Source organism: Pongo abelii, chromosome 10, assembly GCF_028885655.2.
Source record: "Pongo abelii isolate AG06213 chromosome 10, NHGRI_mPonAbe1-v2.0_pri, whole genome shotgun sequence".
Classification (NCBI taxonomy): domain Eukaryota; kingdom Metazoa; phylum Chordata; class Mammalia; order Primates; family Hominidae; genus Pongo; species Pongo abelii.
In genome coordinates, this window is record NC_071995.2 from 15082474 (window position 1) to 15099412 (window position 16939).

General features: G+C 36.0%; 1 protein-coding gene across 9 annotated transcripts in view; it reads left to right on the forward strand.

Moving 5' to 3' along the window:
• Positions 1-16939, forward strand: part of ATF7IP (activating transcription factor 7 interacting protein) — a 116786-nt gene that overhangs the window by 36632 nt on the left and 63215 nt on the right. For 6 of the 9 annotated variants that reach the window (XM_009247500.4, XM_024256544.3, XM_054526874.2 and 3 more), the window contains exons 2-5: positions 2154-3718; positions 12534-12620; positions 14306-14451; positions 16035-16172. In XM_009247500.4, the coding sequence (XP_009245775.4) occupies positions 2154-3718; positions 12534-12620; positions 14306-14451; positions 16035-16172 (1936 nt within the window). Of the gene's footprint in view, positions 1-2153; positions 3719-12533; positions 12621-14305; positions 14452-16034; positions 16173-16939 lie in introns of those variants that run through there. The other 3 variants (XM_024256545.3, XM_024256548.2, XM_054526871.1) reach the window with 3 other exon arrangements.

Sequence of the window (16939 nt, forward strand, 5' to 3'; positions counted from 1 at the left end):
CAGTAACAACCTGGTACCAGACATTCAGTTTAGGCAAAACTCGTAATTGTACACTCTGCTGGGCATGAAATAAAGTCAGAATGCATCATGGCTTGTTCATGGTCAACATTGCTTGATTTTTGAATGTGAAATCAGCCTTGTATTTTTCTAAGTGAGCTTCACTTGGTCAGAATTCATTACGTTTTTAAGAAACCTACTTCTAAATAACTCATAGATGAAAGAAGAAATCATGATGGAAATTAGAAAATATTTTAACGGAATAATGTAAATGACACATTAAAATGTGAGATGCAACTAAAGCAGCTCTTAGAGGGAAATTTATAGCTTTATATGCACACATTACAAAAGAAGAAAGATTGAAAATAACACTTAAGCTTGAATCTCAAGGAAAAGGATGACATATTAAGCTCTTTCCAAGAAAAAGTAAGTGAAAAGAGATAATAAATATTAGAGTAAATAATTAAAACAAGAAAGCAGATATAAAACTAAGAAATATCAGCCAAGTAAAGGTTCATACTTTAATAAGTTAATAGAATTGATAAAACTCTAGCACAACTTACCAAAAAAAAAGAATACACACACACACACACACACACACAACCTTTGTATTTATTTTGAAATTTTTTTGTAGTGGCATTACTGAGGTAAAACCACATATCTACTATTCACCCACTTAAAGTACAATTCAGTTATTTTTAGTATATTCACAGAGCTGTATAATCATCACCATAATCAATGTTAGAACATTTTCATAACCCTGTAAAGAAATCCTGTACCCTTTAGCAGCCACTCCTCATTTTCTCCAGAATCTTCCAACCCTAGGTAGTCACTGATTTACTTTCTGTCTCTAGATTTGCCTACTCTGGACATTTCATATAAATTGAATCATTCGGTATGTGGCCTTTTGTGACTGGCTTCTCTCACTCAGCATATTTTTAAGGTTTATGCATGTAGTAGCATGTTCAGTACTTCATTCCCCTTTGTGGTTGAATGATATTCTGTTGTAGGGGTATGGCACATTTTATTTATCCATTCATCAGTTATGGAACATTTAGATTGTTTCCAGTTTTGGGCCATTATGACTAGTGCCTCTATAGAGCATTTGTGTACAAGTTTTTGTGTGAACATATGTTTTCATTTCTCTTGGGAAATGAATGGAATGGAATCACTGGGTCATATGACAACTCTGTATTTCACATATTGTGGAACTGCCTGTTTTCCAAAGCAGCTGCACCTATTTGCAATCCCACTATCATTGTATGAAAGTTCCAGTTTTTTCACATCCTTGCCAACACTCATTATTCTCGTTGATTGTAGCCGTCCTGTTGTGTATGCAGTGTTATTTCATTGTGGTTTTGACTTGCGTTTCCCTGATGTCTAATGATGTTTATTCTTATGGACTTTTGGCTTGGGGGTCTCTTTCTGGAAATGTCTGTTCAAGTCCTTTGACCATTTTTAAATTGGGTTATTTGATTTATTATTGAATTATAGCAGTTCTTAGATATTCTAGATATAAAAGTCTGTATTCTATATAAATATATATTCTGTATTCTAGATATGAAAGTTTAGATTCGAGATGAAAGTCTTATCGGGCATATGATTTGCAAATATTTTCTCCCATTGTTGTGAATTTTCTTTCTTGATGGTAATCTTTTGTTAATATGTTTATAGTTCTGCCAATCTAATTATGCTTGGTTGCAAATGTAATCTTTTTTTACATGTTTCTTAATTCTTCCTCCTTTTTCCTTTATCTCTATACCTGTTATTTCCCTACTGTTTTTGTTCTTACACTTTTATTTTTCTTTCTCATTTTCTTCAGGTACTTTTTTTTTTTTTTTTACTTTATCTACCTTTTTTTTCTTATACATCTCCATACTCTGTGAATTCCATATTGAAAAAAAAAAATTGTCCCTTTTTCCCCTAATACTTCCTAGTTGATTTTCTAGTAGACTATGGCCATTTTTGATTTTGTATTACACAGATGCAGTAAATAAGAAAATTAGTATACAACGAGCAGTAGGTTTTCTATGTCTTTATTTAAACATTACGTGAAGTGTGCTGCTTGCATCTCTTCTAAGATCAATTTGTATTAAGTCTACAATTAGGTGACTTCTGTTTCCGTTATTAAACTCTCTTTCTCTTTTTTCTTAAAGATTCAGAATGGACAGTTTAGAAGAACCTCAGAAAAAAGTCTTTAAGGCTCGAAAAACGATGAGAGTGAGTGATCGTCAGCAACTTGAAGCAGTGTACAAGGTCAAAGAAGAACTGTTGAAAACTGATGTCAAGCTGTTAAATGGCAACCATGAAAATGGAGATTTGGACCCAACCTCACCTTTGGAAAATATGGATTACATTAAAGACAAGGAAGAGGTGAATGGCATTGAAGAGATTTGTTTTGATCCTGAAGGAAGTAAAGCAGAATGGAAAGAAACACCCTGTATCCTAAGTGTTAATGTAAAAAACAAGCAGGATGATGATTTAAATTGTGAACCTTTGTCTCCCCATAATATAACTTCAGAACCAGACTCTAAACTGACTGCTGAACCAGTTTCTGGTGATCCAGCCCCTGGTGATCTGGATGCCGGAGATCCAGCCTCCGGAGTACTGGCCTCTGGTGATTCCACCTCTGGTGATCCCACCTCTAGCGAGCCCTCCTCTAGTGATGCTGCCTCTGGTGATGCAACCTCTGGTGATGCCGCTTCTGGTGATGTGTCCCCTGGTGATGCCACCTCTGGTGATGCCACTGCTGATGATCTCTCCTCTGGTGATCCCACCTCTAGTGATCCCATCCCAGGTGAACCGGTCCCTGTTGAACCCATTTCTGGTGATTGTGTCGCTGATGATATAGCCTCTAGTGAAATAACTTCTGTTGATCTGGCTTCTGGAGCACCAACTTCCACTGATCCAGGCTCTGATGATCTGGCCCCTGGTGATCTATCCTCTAGTGAACTGGCCTCTGATGATCTGGCCACTGGTGAACTGGCCTCTGATGAGCTGACTTCTGAATCAACCTTCGATCGTACCTTTGAACCAAATTCTGTACCAGTTTGTGAACCAGTTCCTGAAATTGACAATATAGAACCAAGTAGCAATAAAGATGATGATTTTCTTGAAAAAAATGGGGCTGATGAAAAATTAGAGCAAATTCAGAGTAAAGACTCATTGGACGAGAAAAATAAAGCTGATAATAATATTGATGCTAATGAAGAAACTCTAGAAACAGATGATACAACTATTTGTTCAGATCGACCTCCTGAAAATGAAAAGAAGGTAGAGGAGGGTAATATCACAGAGCTTGCTCTTGGAGAAGATGCTATATCTAGCAGTATGGAAATTGACCAAGGTGAAAAGAATGAAGATGAAACTTCTGCAGATCTTGTAGAAACGATTAATGAAAATGTTATTGAAGATGACAAAAGTGAGAATATCTTAGAAAATACAGACTCTATGGAGACAGATGAAATCATTCCTATTTTGGAAAAGCTCGCACCTTCTGAGGATGAACTTACTTGCTTTTCTAAAACATCTCTCCTTCCAATCGATGAGACAAATCCAGATTTGGAAGAGAAAATGGAAAGTTCTTTTGGTTCACCATCTAAACAAGAAAGTAGTGAGAGTTTGCCAAAAGAAGCCTTTCTGGTCCTCTCTGATGAAGAAGATATTTCAGGTGAAAAAGATGAGTCTGAAGTTATATCGCAAAATGAAATGTGCTCTCCAGGTTAGCATATAACTTAAATTTTAAAGATTTTTATTGACTTTGATGAACTGTTTAATAAAACATTATCATAATGTTTTAAATTTATTTTAGCTGCAGAGAAAGTTGAGAATAGTGATGACTCTATAGAAAGATGTCTTAACTTCATAGAATTCAGAATTAGTGTGTCTACTCTGTGAGTAGAATTGTGCTAAATACTAAGAAGGGAGATAAAATAAGTAGAAAATATGCCCTTATAGTCTGGAAATAGAGATGAAGTAGAGCACCATAACACTGAGATAACAGTTTAAGTTAGTACATAATTGACTAGAGTTGTAGCAGTTCTTTCTTGCTATCACTTAGTGAACAAATAACTTAGAACTAAAAGCCTAATAGTTTAATCTATTTGCTTCAAGTGTAACAAATTATATTTTCAATTAATATTCCCAATGAAATCCTGTTCTTTAATATTCTTTGTCCAGGAATGACAGCACCATTGTTGTAAGCCAGAAACCTTAAAGCTTGATTATCCATTTGATAAAGACTTTACCCATTTGCTTCCTCAGCCCTTTTGATTCTACTCAACCTATTCTCTTCCTCATTTTCTGAATGAGCTCCCTATAACCCAGTTCTCTTATTTGATATTGTCCCTCTATGTCTTAGATCTCTGTTACTTTTAGGCTGATTTCAAACTCCTTATGTAAAAGGTACATTAACTTTATGATTTGTTCAGTATCTCTCTCTCCCATCTCTTTTATTTTATTTATTATTCCCAGAGAAAAAGAGAATGAGAAAAATTCTACCTTCTTTTATGGTCAAACTCAAAAACATTATTCCTCTATGAAACTTTCTCAGCTTGAGGAAGACTGAGAAAAGCATGAATACCTTTCTGTTCCCATTATATCACGTTCTTTATTTTTAGACATCTCTGAGAGAAGTGACCTTGCTAGCATAAAACACCATCTAATTTCTTCAAAGAAAAAAAAATGGAGGCAGGTCTAAGAGACACAGAGACAACTTTTTTCCCCAATATATCATACCAGCTTTCGGAGGTAGAGATTTTTTTCTTATTAAAAAATGGCTTTTTTTTTTTTTTTTTGGCCAGGTAAGGTGGCTCACACCTATAATCCTAGGACTTTGGGAGGCTGAGGCAGGCAGATTGCTTGAGCTCAGGAGTTCGAGAACAGCCTGGGCAACATGGCGAGACCCCGTCTCTACAAAAATACAAAAGTTAGCCAGGCGTGGTGGCACTTGTCCGTAGTCCAGGCTACTTGAAGGGCTGAGGTAGGGGGATCACTTGAACCTGGGTGGTCGAGGCTGCAGTGAGCCAAGATCACACCACTGTACTCCAGCCTGGGTGACAAAGTGAGACCCTGCCTCAAAAAAAAAAAAAAAAGGCTTTTTATTTTCAAAGAGCATTCAACTAAACCTATATAAAGAGACAGGCCAGGCCCTTCTTGGTTCTAGAGATATGAAGATAGTATTTGCCCTCAGGATACACACAAGAATTAAATCATAGGCCATTAAATACAAGGCTGTGAGTACAGTGATTATGTTAAATTGGTATTCTGGGAGTGCAGATTAAGGTAACTTTATTAGAGCACCAGATGTATTAGGGATGTCTTGCCCCTTTTAATATCTGTATAACAGAGGTTTATTTTGTTTGCTTGTTTTTGTTTTGTGAGACAGAGTCTTGCTCTGTTGCCCAGGCTGGAGTACAGTGGCACAATCATAGCTCACTGCAGCTTCCACTTTACTGGCTTAGGTGATCCTCCTGCCTAAGCCCCCAGAGTACATGGGAATACAGGCATGTGCCACCACACTTGGCAAAATTTTAATTTTTTTGTAGAGACAGGGTCTTGCTATATTGGCTCTGCTGTAACATAGGGTTTTAATGACTCTAATTCTTATTTTTTTTTTATTTTATTTTTTTCCGAGAAGGAGTCTCGCTCTGTCGCCCTGGCTGGAGTGCAGTGGCACGATCTTGGCTCACTGCAACCTCCGCCTCCCGGGCTCAAGCGATTCTCCTCCCCACTCTGCCTCCTGCGTAGCTGGGATTATAGGTGCGTGACACCACGCCTGGCTAATTTTTGTATTTTTGTAGAGTCGGGGTTTCACCATGTTGGTCAGGCTGGTCTCAAACTCCTGACTTCGTGATCTGCCCGCCTCAGCCTCCCAAAGTGCTGGGGATTACAAGCGTGAGCCACCGCACCTGGCCGAGTCTAACTCCTTTTAATGGTAGCTCCATCCTACTTGCTCAGGCCAGAAACTTTGGAACCATTTTTATTTTTTCTTTCACACCCCATAATCAGTCCATCAGGAAATTCTGTTGGTACTACTATCATAATAGATCTAGAGTCCAATTCACAACTGTTATTACTCCTGCTCTGAGTCACCATCATCAGGCCAAAACGGTGCCTGGCACACAGTAAGTGCCCAGTAAATATTTGTAAAGTGAATGAATAATCAATAATGTAAGAGAAGCATATCATGGAGGACCTTGGTTATAATGCTAAAGCTTTATGATGGCGCTGGAATGCCAGTAAAGAACTTCAAGCAGAGGAGAATGAAATTTACATTTTGGAAAGATAATAGGTGACAGTGTTGAGAATGAATTTCATCCATTTTCTATAAGTGTTTATACAGAATGTGGCACTAGGGCAAGTCCATAAAAAAGCCTTATAAGTCCTTTTAAAAAAAAAAGTCTGTATAAGAAAGTTAAAAAAGCAAATTGCAGCTTATGATTTAATGAGTACCTTTATGTCAGAATCTTGATATTGGAGGGCATCCCACGCAAGGCAGTTAAGTGCTGAGAGATGAATATTAAGCCATCCATGTTGCATACTTTGAAAATTCAAAGTTGGGAATATTTTTGGTTACTTGCCTTTAATCTGATGGTATGCTATTAGCAGGGTAAATTTAGTGATAGATTTAATTTCTTGGCTCATAACTAAACTTTTATTTTGTATCTTTTCCCCTTCCTCTGAAGGTAATTTTCTGTATTTTGAGTTTAAGAATAGTTTCTTAATTGGTTCTTAAACTGTACTCTGTTCTCTTTATATGGTGGTAGAATCTGTTGCATGTCATTTATGTTGCTGTACTCCTGTTGAAATGTTACTTAAATAAATGCCTTTATTCTTGACTAATTTTTAATATACTCAGAACACAGTATTAGCTGAAGTACTAAAGTTGGCTTCAGTACTGGCTCTTCTTTCTAGCTACTAACATCTATGAGTGTAGTAAAAGGAAAATAGCATAACCTTCTGTCATTTCAGGCACTTGTTTAGCAAATGTGTTTTAAATAAAGCAATTGTGATGTGTATTAGCAGCAACAAGAAATAATGAAAGATAAAGCAAATAGAAAAGCTATTTTAATTTTACAAAAGTAGAAGAAAGAACTAAAAAAGTGTTGCATATATACCTTAATAGGTCTAGAGACATTATTGAATTGTGGCATAGTACTATGTTAGAACTAATACTCACTAATTATTAAAATGATATCTGTTTAAAGAGGATAGCAAAATAAAGATTTATCTCTCTGGGAAAGTTCAAACACTAGAGGAGCTTCATCTCCATACCATATACTTTCGTCTAATACTATTTCATCTCTCTCCTTTCTTTTAGGGCCATTCTTCAAGTTATATTAACAAAGCTAGGACCATTTCTTCTTCTGTTAGCCCTTCCACTTAATTGGATTTTGATTTCTGCCTTGGTAGCTGCCCCCCTCCTGATTTTTCTCAGTGAAATGACATTGATGATCATGTTATTAAATCCGGGGACATCTTTTCTTTGTCTTACCTATTCTTCTATACTTGGATGACCTCTTAATAACAGTTCTTCCCTCTTGAGACTCTCCTTAGCTGTTGGGTTACTGCATTCTCCATCTTCCCTTCTTTTTTGGCCTTTCTCATTCTATTTCTTGTGGAAAAATAGGGATAGGCCTCCTCCACGTGCTTTTTTTTTCTTAAACATAAGATTTTTGAAGAGAAAATCTGTTTTAGAGTGAACTAGATTTTTTTTGCATTAAACACTGACATAGTTTCCTTGCAGATTTTATTTCAGATTAAAATAAAAATCTGTGGTTGATATTTTCCTCCCCTTGTTCTTGGATCTTTAAGGTAAATAAACATAAACTGATGCTAATAAGGATAATTACATTAGACTAGAATTTGAGACTTCCTTCTATTTTTGCTGTAGGTTAGTATTGATAGAATTGGCGTGATTTAGTCAATTTACTGTTAATTTGTTGTCACTGTTTATTGTGTTCAGTTAAAATTCTTTATCATCTCAATCCATTTATATTTAGCTGTTACTTATGTACTTGGCTTCTCTTTGTGGAGCTTCTTAGTTCTATACACTAGTGTGCAAGTTGCAGATTTTTCTTTTCAGAGTTGAGGAAGACCAAAGATGAAGTAGATTTTGGAAGGAGGTGTATAGGAGGAAGATCATTTTTCAAATGAGTACTGTTGTCCGAGTTAGGTGTGTAAGTCTGGATTTCAGATCAGAGACTTGACTTGTATTAGCAAAATATAGTAGATAGCATGTAGCTATTAGGTGACAAGATGAAATCACCTCAGAGTGAGTATACATGGAGAAAAGATCCAAGAATTGTGCTTTTGGCATTTCAGTGTTTAGGGTTGGGGAGATGAGGAAGAACCAACAAAGGAGCTGAGAAAGAGCAGCCCCTGAGGTAGGAAGAAGATGGAGAGATTTTGGTGTTTCAGAAGCCAAGTAAAAACACTGTTTTGAGGAGGGAATAAGGTAACCGTTTACTATATCAAATGCTGCTGTGTGTGCTCATAAGATGGAAGAGAAGTATTTAACAATCTGGAGATCATTGGTGACTTTTACCAAGGGGCAGTTTTGGTGAATGGTGGAGTGGAAAACCTGATTTGGGTTTCAGAGAGAGTGGGAGGGGAAGAATTGGAGATAATAAAATGGGACTTTCCCCACTAGGTTTTGCTTTTAAAGAGAGCACAAAAATTCACGTAGGAGATATTATTTGCCATTCTGTATTGGTTAAATAAAACTAATACAAAATGTCTGGAAAAGTCGCATTACCAGTCATGCCTTATTTTTCTGATAGATCTTGTTAGGTTGAGAATCTTTATATGTTTGTTGGCCTTTTGTAGTTCCTTATCTGTGAATTGCCTGTTCATCTCCTTTGCCCATTTTTCTAATGGATATTGTCTTTAATTTGTCTGTAGGAATTTCTTGTTTTATTATAAATATTTTCATGGAGCCAGTAATCTAAATCAGTGAATGGGGTAGACTGGCCTGTGAGCCCTGTTTTTGTAAATAAAGTTTTATTGGAACATAGCTATGGTAATTTGTTTACATGTCGCATAGCACTTATTGCTGATTCCTGCAACAAGGACAGAATTAAGAGGTTGTGTCAGAGGTCATGTGGCCCACAAGATTGAAAATATCTATTTTTTGGCCACTTACAAAAAAGATTTGCCAATCTCTTATCTAAGGCAATGGTTTTTGTCCTCCATTTTTCCTTAGAATAAAGTTCTATAAAGTATAATTCTGAAATGGGAAACTAAGTCCCCTAATGTAAATTCTATTTTGTAATCCTTTAAAAACACAGTTTTCTACCTTTACTTAATGGAACCTTATTAAAGATAGTAGTCATCTGATAGGTATTAAACATCTAATTTGTCTCAGCTATTTCTCAAAGTGTTTGAGATTACCAAAATTATGAGATCTGATATTTGCCCTTAATGAGCTTACTGTCTAGTCTGCTTGAAAGGAAAGAATATGGAACTATGAAAACTTGCCAAATTGTGATAAGGCTATACTCAAGAAAATCAGAGGAATTATAACAGAAACTTATCTGTAAGTAAGGACAGATTCTAAAAAAGACATTCTGTTTTTTTTTTTTTTTTTTGAGATGGAGTCTCGCTCTGTCACCCAGGCTGGAGTGCAGTGGTGCGATATCGGCTCACTGCAAGCTCTGCCTCCCGGGTTCAAGCGACTCTCCTGTCTCAGCCTCCCGAGTAGCTGGGACTACAGGCATGTGCCACTACGCACAGCTAATTTTTTATATTTTTAGTAGAGACAGGGTTTCACCATGTCAGCCAGGATGGTCTCGATCTCCTGACCTTGTGATCCGCCCACCTCGGCCTCCCAAAGTGCTGGGATTATAGATGTGAGCCACCGCACCCTAAAAAAAAATGCCTAAAAAAGACATTGTTAACCTACTATTTGGAGTTTCAGGAGTCCCAGGAACTACCTGAAATTATGTCTAAAGTTGTCTGTGTACCAAGGGCCTTTGATTATTACTCTGGGTTGAAGGAGACCCATTCTCAGTTTTTCTTCAGGCTTTGTGGACAAAATAAAATTAAAGAAATATAAGGCCCTACCCATCTCTGTAGAATCTGTTAATACCATTTTTTAAATCCCAAGTTCTTTCCGTTACATAAAACTCTAGCATATATTTTAATTCTGTGAATCCTGAGTGTTTTAAGTGTTGGGAATCCAGTAATATCTTCTAAGCATATCTGGAAACTGGGAGTTGGGTGATAGGAAGAGGTTTTTGAATAAAATGAAGAAATCTCAAGCTGAGCTTGACATATGGAGAGGAAACTAACATGCGTATAAAAGAGGCAAACCATAGCAGGCCAATTTACTCTGCGGTGTTCTGGATGCTCTGGCTTGGAGTCACTAATTGGAGCCATGGCTAATTTTGTGCTTTGTGCGATGCGAGGATTTGCTAAATAAAGACTATGTAAACCTTTCATCTCAAGCAACCCAGTTACTCTGTCTCTCTGGAAACTCTGGGGACTAGGAAGCTCAGGAGTTACTAACAATGAGTATTAAAATCAGGAAGATATGGAAAAATATAGAGAGAAAAATGTGTTTTAATGAGTTTGTGATCTGTTTACAAGAAAGCAAACATAAATTTTTATTTCACTGAAACTGAGGTTGAGAGACGAGGTCTTAAAACACTTAAAATGAGCAAAGGGTAGTAAATGGAGAGTTAATTTTCAAATAATTTATTTTAAAGTTCAAAAATAGTTTTAGTAATCCTGTGTACTGTGTTAGCTTATTGTTTATCTTACAGTGAAAAAAAATACTTCTAGCGCCTTAATAGGTATTCATCAATGATCCTTGTCCTTGCCTATTTTCACCTAAAATATCTTTTAAATTTTTTTAACCTTGACTTTTGCTATTAGGGCTGTTGTGATTAAAACCGTGATGATTGGAGAAGAAATGTCATATCAGAATCTTTATATAGCATAAAATACTTTATGATTGTTTATTTAATATTAGTTGCAGAACTTGATGAAACATAGCATGCTTTATTGAAGCCACTGAGAAGCAAGTTGCAATGACATAACGGGGAAAAATAGAAGTCAAACATCTTAATGATTTTTTTTTTGTAGCTCCCTTATTCCTCATTTAATGAGTAGGTTAGTTGAAGAGACATTGATTGACCAAAAGAACATTTTGGTACCTCTTGGATTTTATTTAATATAATTGTATAGACATTTTTGGCAATATCTTTTGGCAGCACTCTTCAGTTGTTACATTTTATATGACTTATGCAAATTAACCCTTCTGGGCCAGTCGCGGTGGCTCACGCCTGTAATCCCAGCAGTTTGGGAAGCTGAGGTGGGAGGATCACCAGAGGTCAGGAGTTTGAGACCAGTCTGCCCAACATGGTGAAATCCTGTCTCTACTAAAAATAAAAAAAATTAGGCCTGGTGCAGTGGCTTATGCCTGTAATCTCAGCAGTTTGGGAGGCTGAGGAGGGCGGATCACGAGGTCAAGAGATCAAGACCATCCTGGCCAACATGGTGAAACCCTGTCTCTACTAAAAATACAAAAATTAGCTGGGCCTGGTGGCAGGTGCCTGTAGTCCCAGCTACCTGGGAGGCTGAGGCAGGAGAATTGCTTGAACCTGGGAAGTAGAGGTTGCAGTGAGCCGAGATCGCGCTACTGTATACTAGCCTGGCGACAGAGTGAGACTCTATCTCAAAAACAAACTAACAAACAAATTAGCTGGATGTGGTGGCGGGTGCCTGTAATCCCAGCTACTCAGGAGGCTAAGGCAGGAGAATCACTTGAACCCAGGAGGCGGAGGTTGCAGTGAGACGAGATCGCCCCACTGCACTCCAGCCTGGGCGACAATAGTGAAACTCAGTCTCAAAAAAAAAAAAAAAGAAAATTAACCCTTCTGAATGTTTTCCTCATCTATATGATGACAAAAAATAGAGTTAACAGTGTGAAATTATATTGTGGCTATGTGATAACTATATTAAGCACCTAGCTCAGTTTTGGCACTGTTATCAAAGTAGGTATATATTTAAAGTTTTTATTATATTTGGGATAGCCTTTCCATTCCTTATTTTTGAACTCTCTATACCATAAGCATTAAAGTAACTTAAGGATTCAACCTGTATATTCAACGTATTAGGTGTTTTGAATTTTCCAGTAGTTTGGAATTTTTTTGATAATTGTCACAAGCACTATTTTAGTTTTAATTATTGAATGTAAAGGAATCAAAATGCTCTACAGCAGTTGTTTTCACATTTTATTAATGCTATTGGTGACAGAAAATTATTAAGTAATTTTTTAAAATTACTTAAAATCTATATTAAGATTAAATCCTGTGTTGAGTTTGTTCTGAATTGCAGAACAGTTGAATGTGGACGTGGTCATTCATTCGATCAGTTCCTGCTCCCCTTTTCCCCTCCCCAAATTTTACATTTTGGGACTCTGATTTCATAAAAGGTTAGTTTTGTAACTGGATAGTGACTAAAAATGTAAATTAGTGAGCTGTTATGAATTCTAGTAGAAGTAAGATTTTCTTTTCTATATTTGTTAACAGCAGAAACAGAAAGTAATGAAAAGGACAACAAACCTGAGGAAGAAGAGCAAGTAATACATGAAGAAGATGAAAGACCTTCTGAGAAAAGTATGCATGTATAAACAAACTTGAACTGGGTTGAAAAATAATAATTCGTTGTTTCTATATTTACAACCGTGTAATATTCTTTTTTGCCCATGAAATAATTGTAAAATTTTGCAGTTTCACAACTATACCATTTTGTTGATGGCTGACTGAAGGATTTCTGAAAGTATGTTTCATACACTTCAATATTTTATTTTGTTTATTTATACTTTTTATTGTTCCACAGAAAGATTTTGCTTAAAATTTACTAAGTTACTGAGTGTTTTGAGATAAATTGTTTCAGATTTATGTTTAAAGAATGAAACTACAAGAATTTTGTATGGGCTAACATAAGTGAATGGAAGGATGTATTTTAGTTTACTTAAGGTTCTTTATCTTCACGGGGCCAGAAGCAGTGGCTCACACCTGTAATGCCAGCACTTTGTGAGACCAAGACGGAAGGATTGCTTGAGGCCAGGAATGCAAGACCAGCCTGGGTGACATAGCAAGAACCTGTCTCTACAGAAAAAATATTTGAATTAGCCAGGCATGGTGGCACACACGTGTAGTCCCAGCTACTTGGGAGGCTGCAGTGGTAGTATTGCTTGAGTCCAGGAATTTGAGGTTCCAGTGAGCAATGATTGAGCCACTGTACTCCAGCCTGGGTGACAGAGTGACACCTTGAGAGAGAAAGAGAGAGAGAAGGAGGGAGGGAGGGAGAGAGGAAGGAAGGAAGAGGGAAGGAAGGAAGGAAGGAAAAGGGAAGGAAAGATAAAGTTCTTTAGCTTTATGGGAAGGGAAGGAAATGATGGACTGAGTGTCCTTAGGTTTATGGAAAGATCATTGGACTAGAAGTCAGGAAAGCTGGGTTCAGTAACTTTCCTGTCGTGCCGCTCTCCATGTATGACCACGGGTAAGTTAAGATTATAAGAGAAATTGTGGAATAGTGGATTTACAAGCATATAGATACAGATATATACAGAGGGATAGGCATGGTCACATGACAGCATCTGCGTTTAAAAAATGTGAAGATATTAGTGTTTTAATTTTTTTAGATATTGAAGAAACCAGATACAATTTGCTTATGATCTCATGAATGTTAACAGCACTTGAAACAAATTTTCTAAGTGAAGTCTTCTAGTCTATATTCTTTATAAATGTACTTTTAATGACATTAATTTTATTTTTATTTGAAATTCATTAGGATATGTTAAGAATAACTATTACTATGCTAGTTTTGTAAGGCTGATGATTAAGAATTTTTTCCTATACTTACAGAGGAAAAAGAATAAATAATTAAAGCTGTGCATAGTTAAAAATCTGACGTGAGAATGAATACAATATTTTGTCAGAGGATTCATGTGCACTGTGACATTTAGTTACAGGAATGAATATGAGATGATTTCATCTACCTTCTTCACAACACAATTGTGAGGCAGTTCTCCTTCTTAGTATGAAGATTTCAAGGAAATTCTGCGTTCACAGTGTGCATTGCTTGACCATTAGGAAGTTCTTATTTAGTATATTGAAAGTCATTTGAAGTTTAAAGCTAAAAGCTATATACCTTCTTTTCTGATCTCCAAAACAGTTTACAAAATAGTTGGTTGAGAAGGCTGTTATGATAGAAACAATATTTTGCTAAGGATGGATAATATGCATTAAGAGCTATAAGAAAAACACCTGAGTGTGATCATTGTGGTTTTTCTTAGATGAATTTTCTAGACGAAAACGTTCTAAATCAGAAGACATGGACAATGTACAGTCTAAACGTCGTCGATATATGGAAGAAGAATATGAGGCAGAATTTCAAGTAAAGATTACAGCCAAAGGGGACATTAACCAGAAACTTCAAAAGGTATTGTGTCAATTATAAGTTATAAACCATATGAATAAATAGCACCACTATCATCTTCTAGGTTTCTGACATTATTCTGTATTTTATTGACATAATGTGGTTTATCATAGAAAGAAAGAACTTGAAGAAAGTGGTTGAGCTTTTAAAGTCTATTACTGACCAGATGTGGTGGATCACCCCTGTAATCCCAATCATTTGGGAGGCCGAGGTGGATGGATCACCTGAAGTCAGGAATTCAAGACCAGCCTGACCAACATGGTGAAACTCTGACTCTACTAAAAATACAAAAATTAGCTGGATGTTGTGGTGGGTGCCTGTAATTCCAGCTACTTGGGAGGCTGAGGCAGGAGAATCACTTGAACCCGGGAGGTGGAGGTTGCAGTGAGCTGAGATCATGCCACTTCACTCCAGCCTGGGTGACAGAGCAAGACTCCATCTGAAAAAAATAATAAATAAATAAATAAATAAATAAATAAGTCTATTACTATCCTTGATAATTTAATTTTAAAATTCCTTCTGACTTCTTTTTGGCTACATCTTTTTTTAAAAAAAAAGATTATGATTATCAAAACAAGGGAGAGAAGGTAACATTTTTATTTATTTGCTTTGGTGACAAAACTGAATGTTGTTTTTCAGCTTTTCTTTTTCCTTCTCACATTGAACTTTATCTTATTGTGAAAAGGAAATGTTAGAGTTTTAAATATTAACATTTTAATCTTTATAAAGCTGGTTTCATGGTTGTAAGTCTCTACATTCTAAACTTTTTATTGTGTACTTTAGGGTTAGTATAAAAGTGGTAGAGACAGGGTATTAAAAGGACTAGAGAAAGGAGTATTTAGAATACAGAGTTTGAAATTCTCCTTACATCTGTTTGACTAGAGATAGAAATAATGAAAATATTCAGTATTTTATATGTTTTTCAACATGTATTCACAAATGTTTTTACAAATGCTTTTCTTAGAGAGGAATGTTAAACTTCGATGATAACTAGTTTTTCAAGGTCATATATTTAAGGATGATGTTTTACAATCAATGTTTTAGGACAAAATTCTTTCATTAAAATACAGCATACATATTTGCACTTTGTAGAAAAAAGAATAGTGAGGCAGTAGAAACTCTCAGTGTTGTTTTTTCCCCTAGTTTCTTTTTATTTGACATATGGAGATAATAATGCTTATTCAGTCTTTCTTACAGAGCTGTTAGAATTATGAAGGTAGCTATGTGAAAGAATTTTGAAAACTGAGGTTTCCTGAGAGTTTACTTCTTTAGAACAGTGTTACTCAAGTATGGTTCATGGGTATGTGCCAATGTCTTTGTTGTGGACCCATAATGAGAATATGGAACTTTTTAAAAGTTTACTCTCTGGAAATTTTCTATTTTTAGTATGTATTACCCTCTTGAAGTAGATTTTATATATATAAAAGTAGAGGATTTTAGCAGATAGTATTGTGTTACAGATTCTAGCATGTTTTATTCATTAAGTTAGTTTGTCATTACTGTTTTCTTGGTACTTAAGAATATTTACTGTTTATTGCTTGCTGTAATGCCTTCTTGGCATAATGAAGGAATATTTGTTTCTTTAGGTTATACAGTGGTTGCTGGAAGAAAAATTGTGTGCGCTGCAGTGTGCTGTATTTGATAAGACTTTGGCAGAATTGAAAACACGAGTGGAAAAGATTGAATGTAACAAGAGGCATAAAACAGTTCTCACTGAACTACAGGTTTGTACATTGACTTGAATTGTATACTCCATGTGTCACTGTTTTATAATTTATTTTCTGAGATATATATTTGAGATTGACTATAAAATACATTTAAATTCTAAATATAAGAAGGAAAAGGAGTTTGTTTAGTTTGCCAGGGCTGCTGTAAAGAAAGGGCAATAAACTGAGTGGTTTAAACAGTAGAAATATTCTGTCTTATGGTTCTGGAGGCTAGAAGTTAAAGATCAAGGTGTCAGCAGTGTAGATTCTTTTTGAGGGCTGTGCTGTGAGGAAGAATCTGTTCTATGCCTTTACTGTAGCTTCTGTTGGTTTGCGGACAGTTCTTTGGCATTGTAGAAACATCACCCTGATCTCTGGCTTTATCTTTACATGGTGTTGTCCTTGTGTGTGTCTGTAAATTTCCCCTTTTTACAAGGACACCAGTCATTGGAGTAGGGGCCCACTATACTCCAACATGACTTCATCTTAACTAATTACCTCTGCAATGACCTTCTTTACAAATAAGGTCACAGTCTGAAATACTGGAAGTTTAGACTTCAATATGTGAACTTTTAGGGGACACAGTTCAAACCATAACGGAGACTCAGAAATTCCTGGATCTAACTTAGTGCTTCATATTTTTTTTTTCCAGTCAATAAAGGAAGGCTGTCATTTAGCATGCTATAATAAGTACTAAGTAATATTTGTTAGGGATTCTTTTTATGTTAATCTACCTCCTTTCGTGGACCTTATGTTTTAAAGATGTTAGTTTAATAACACATATT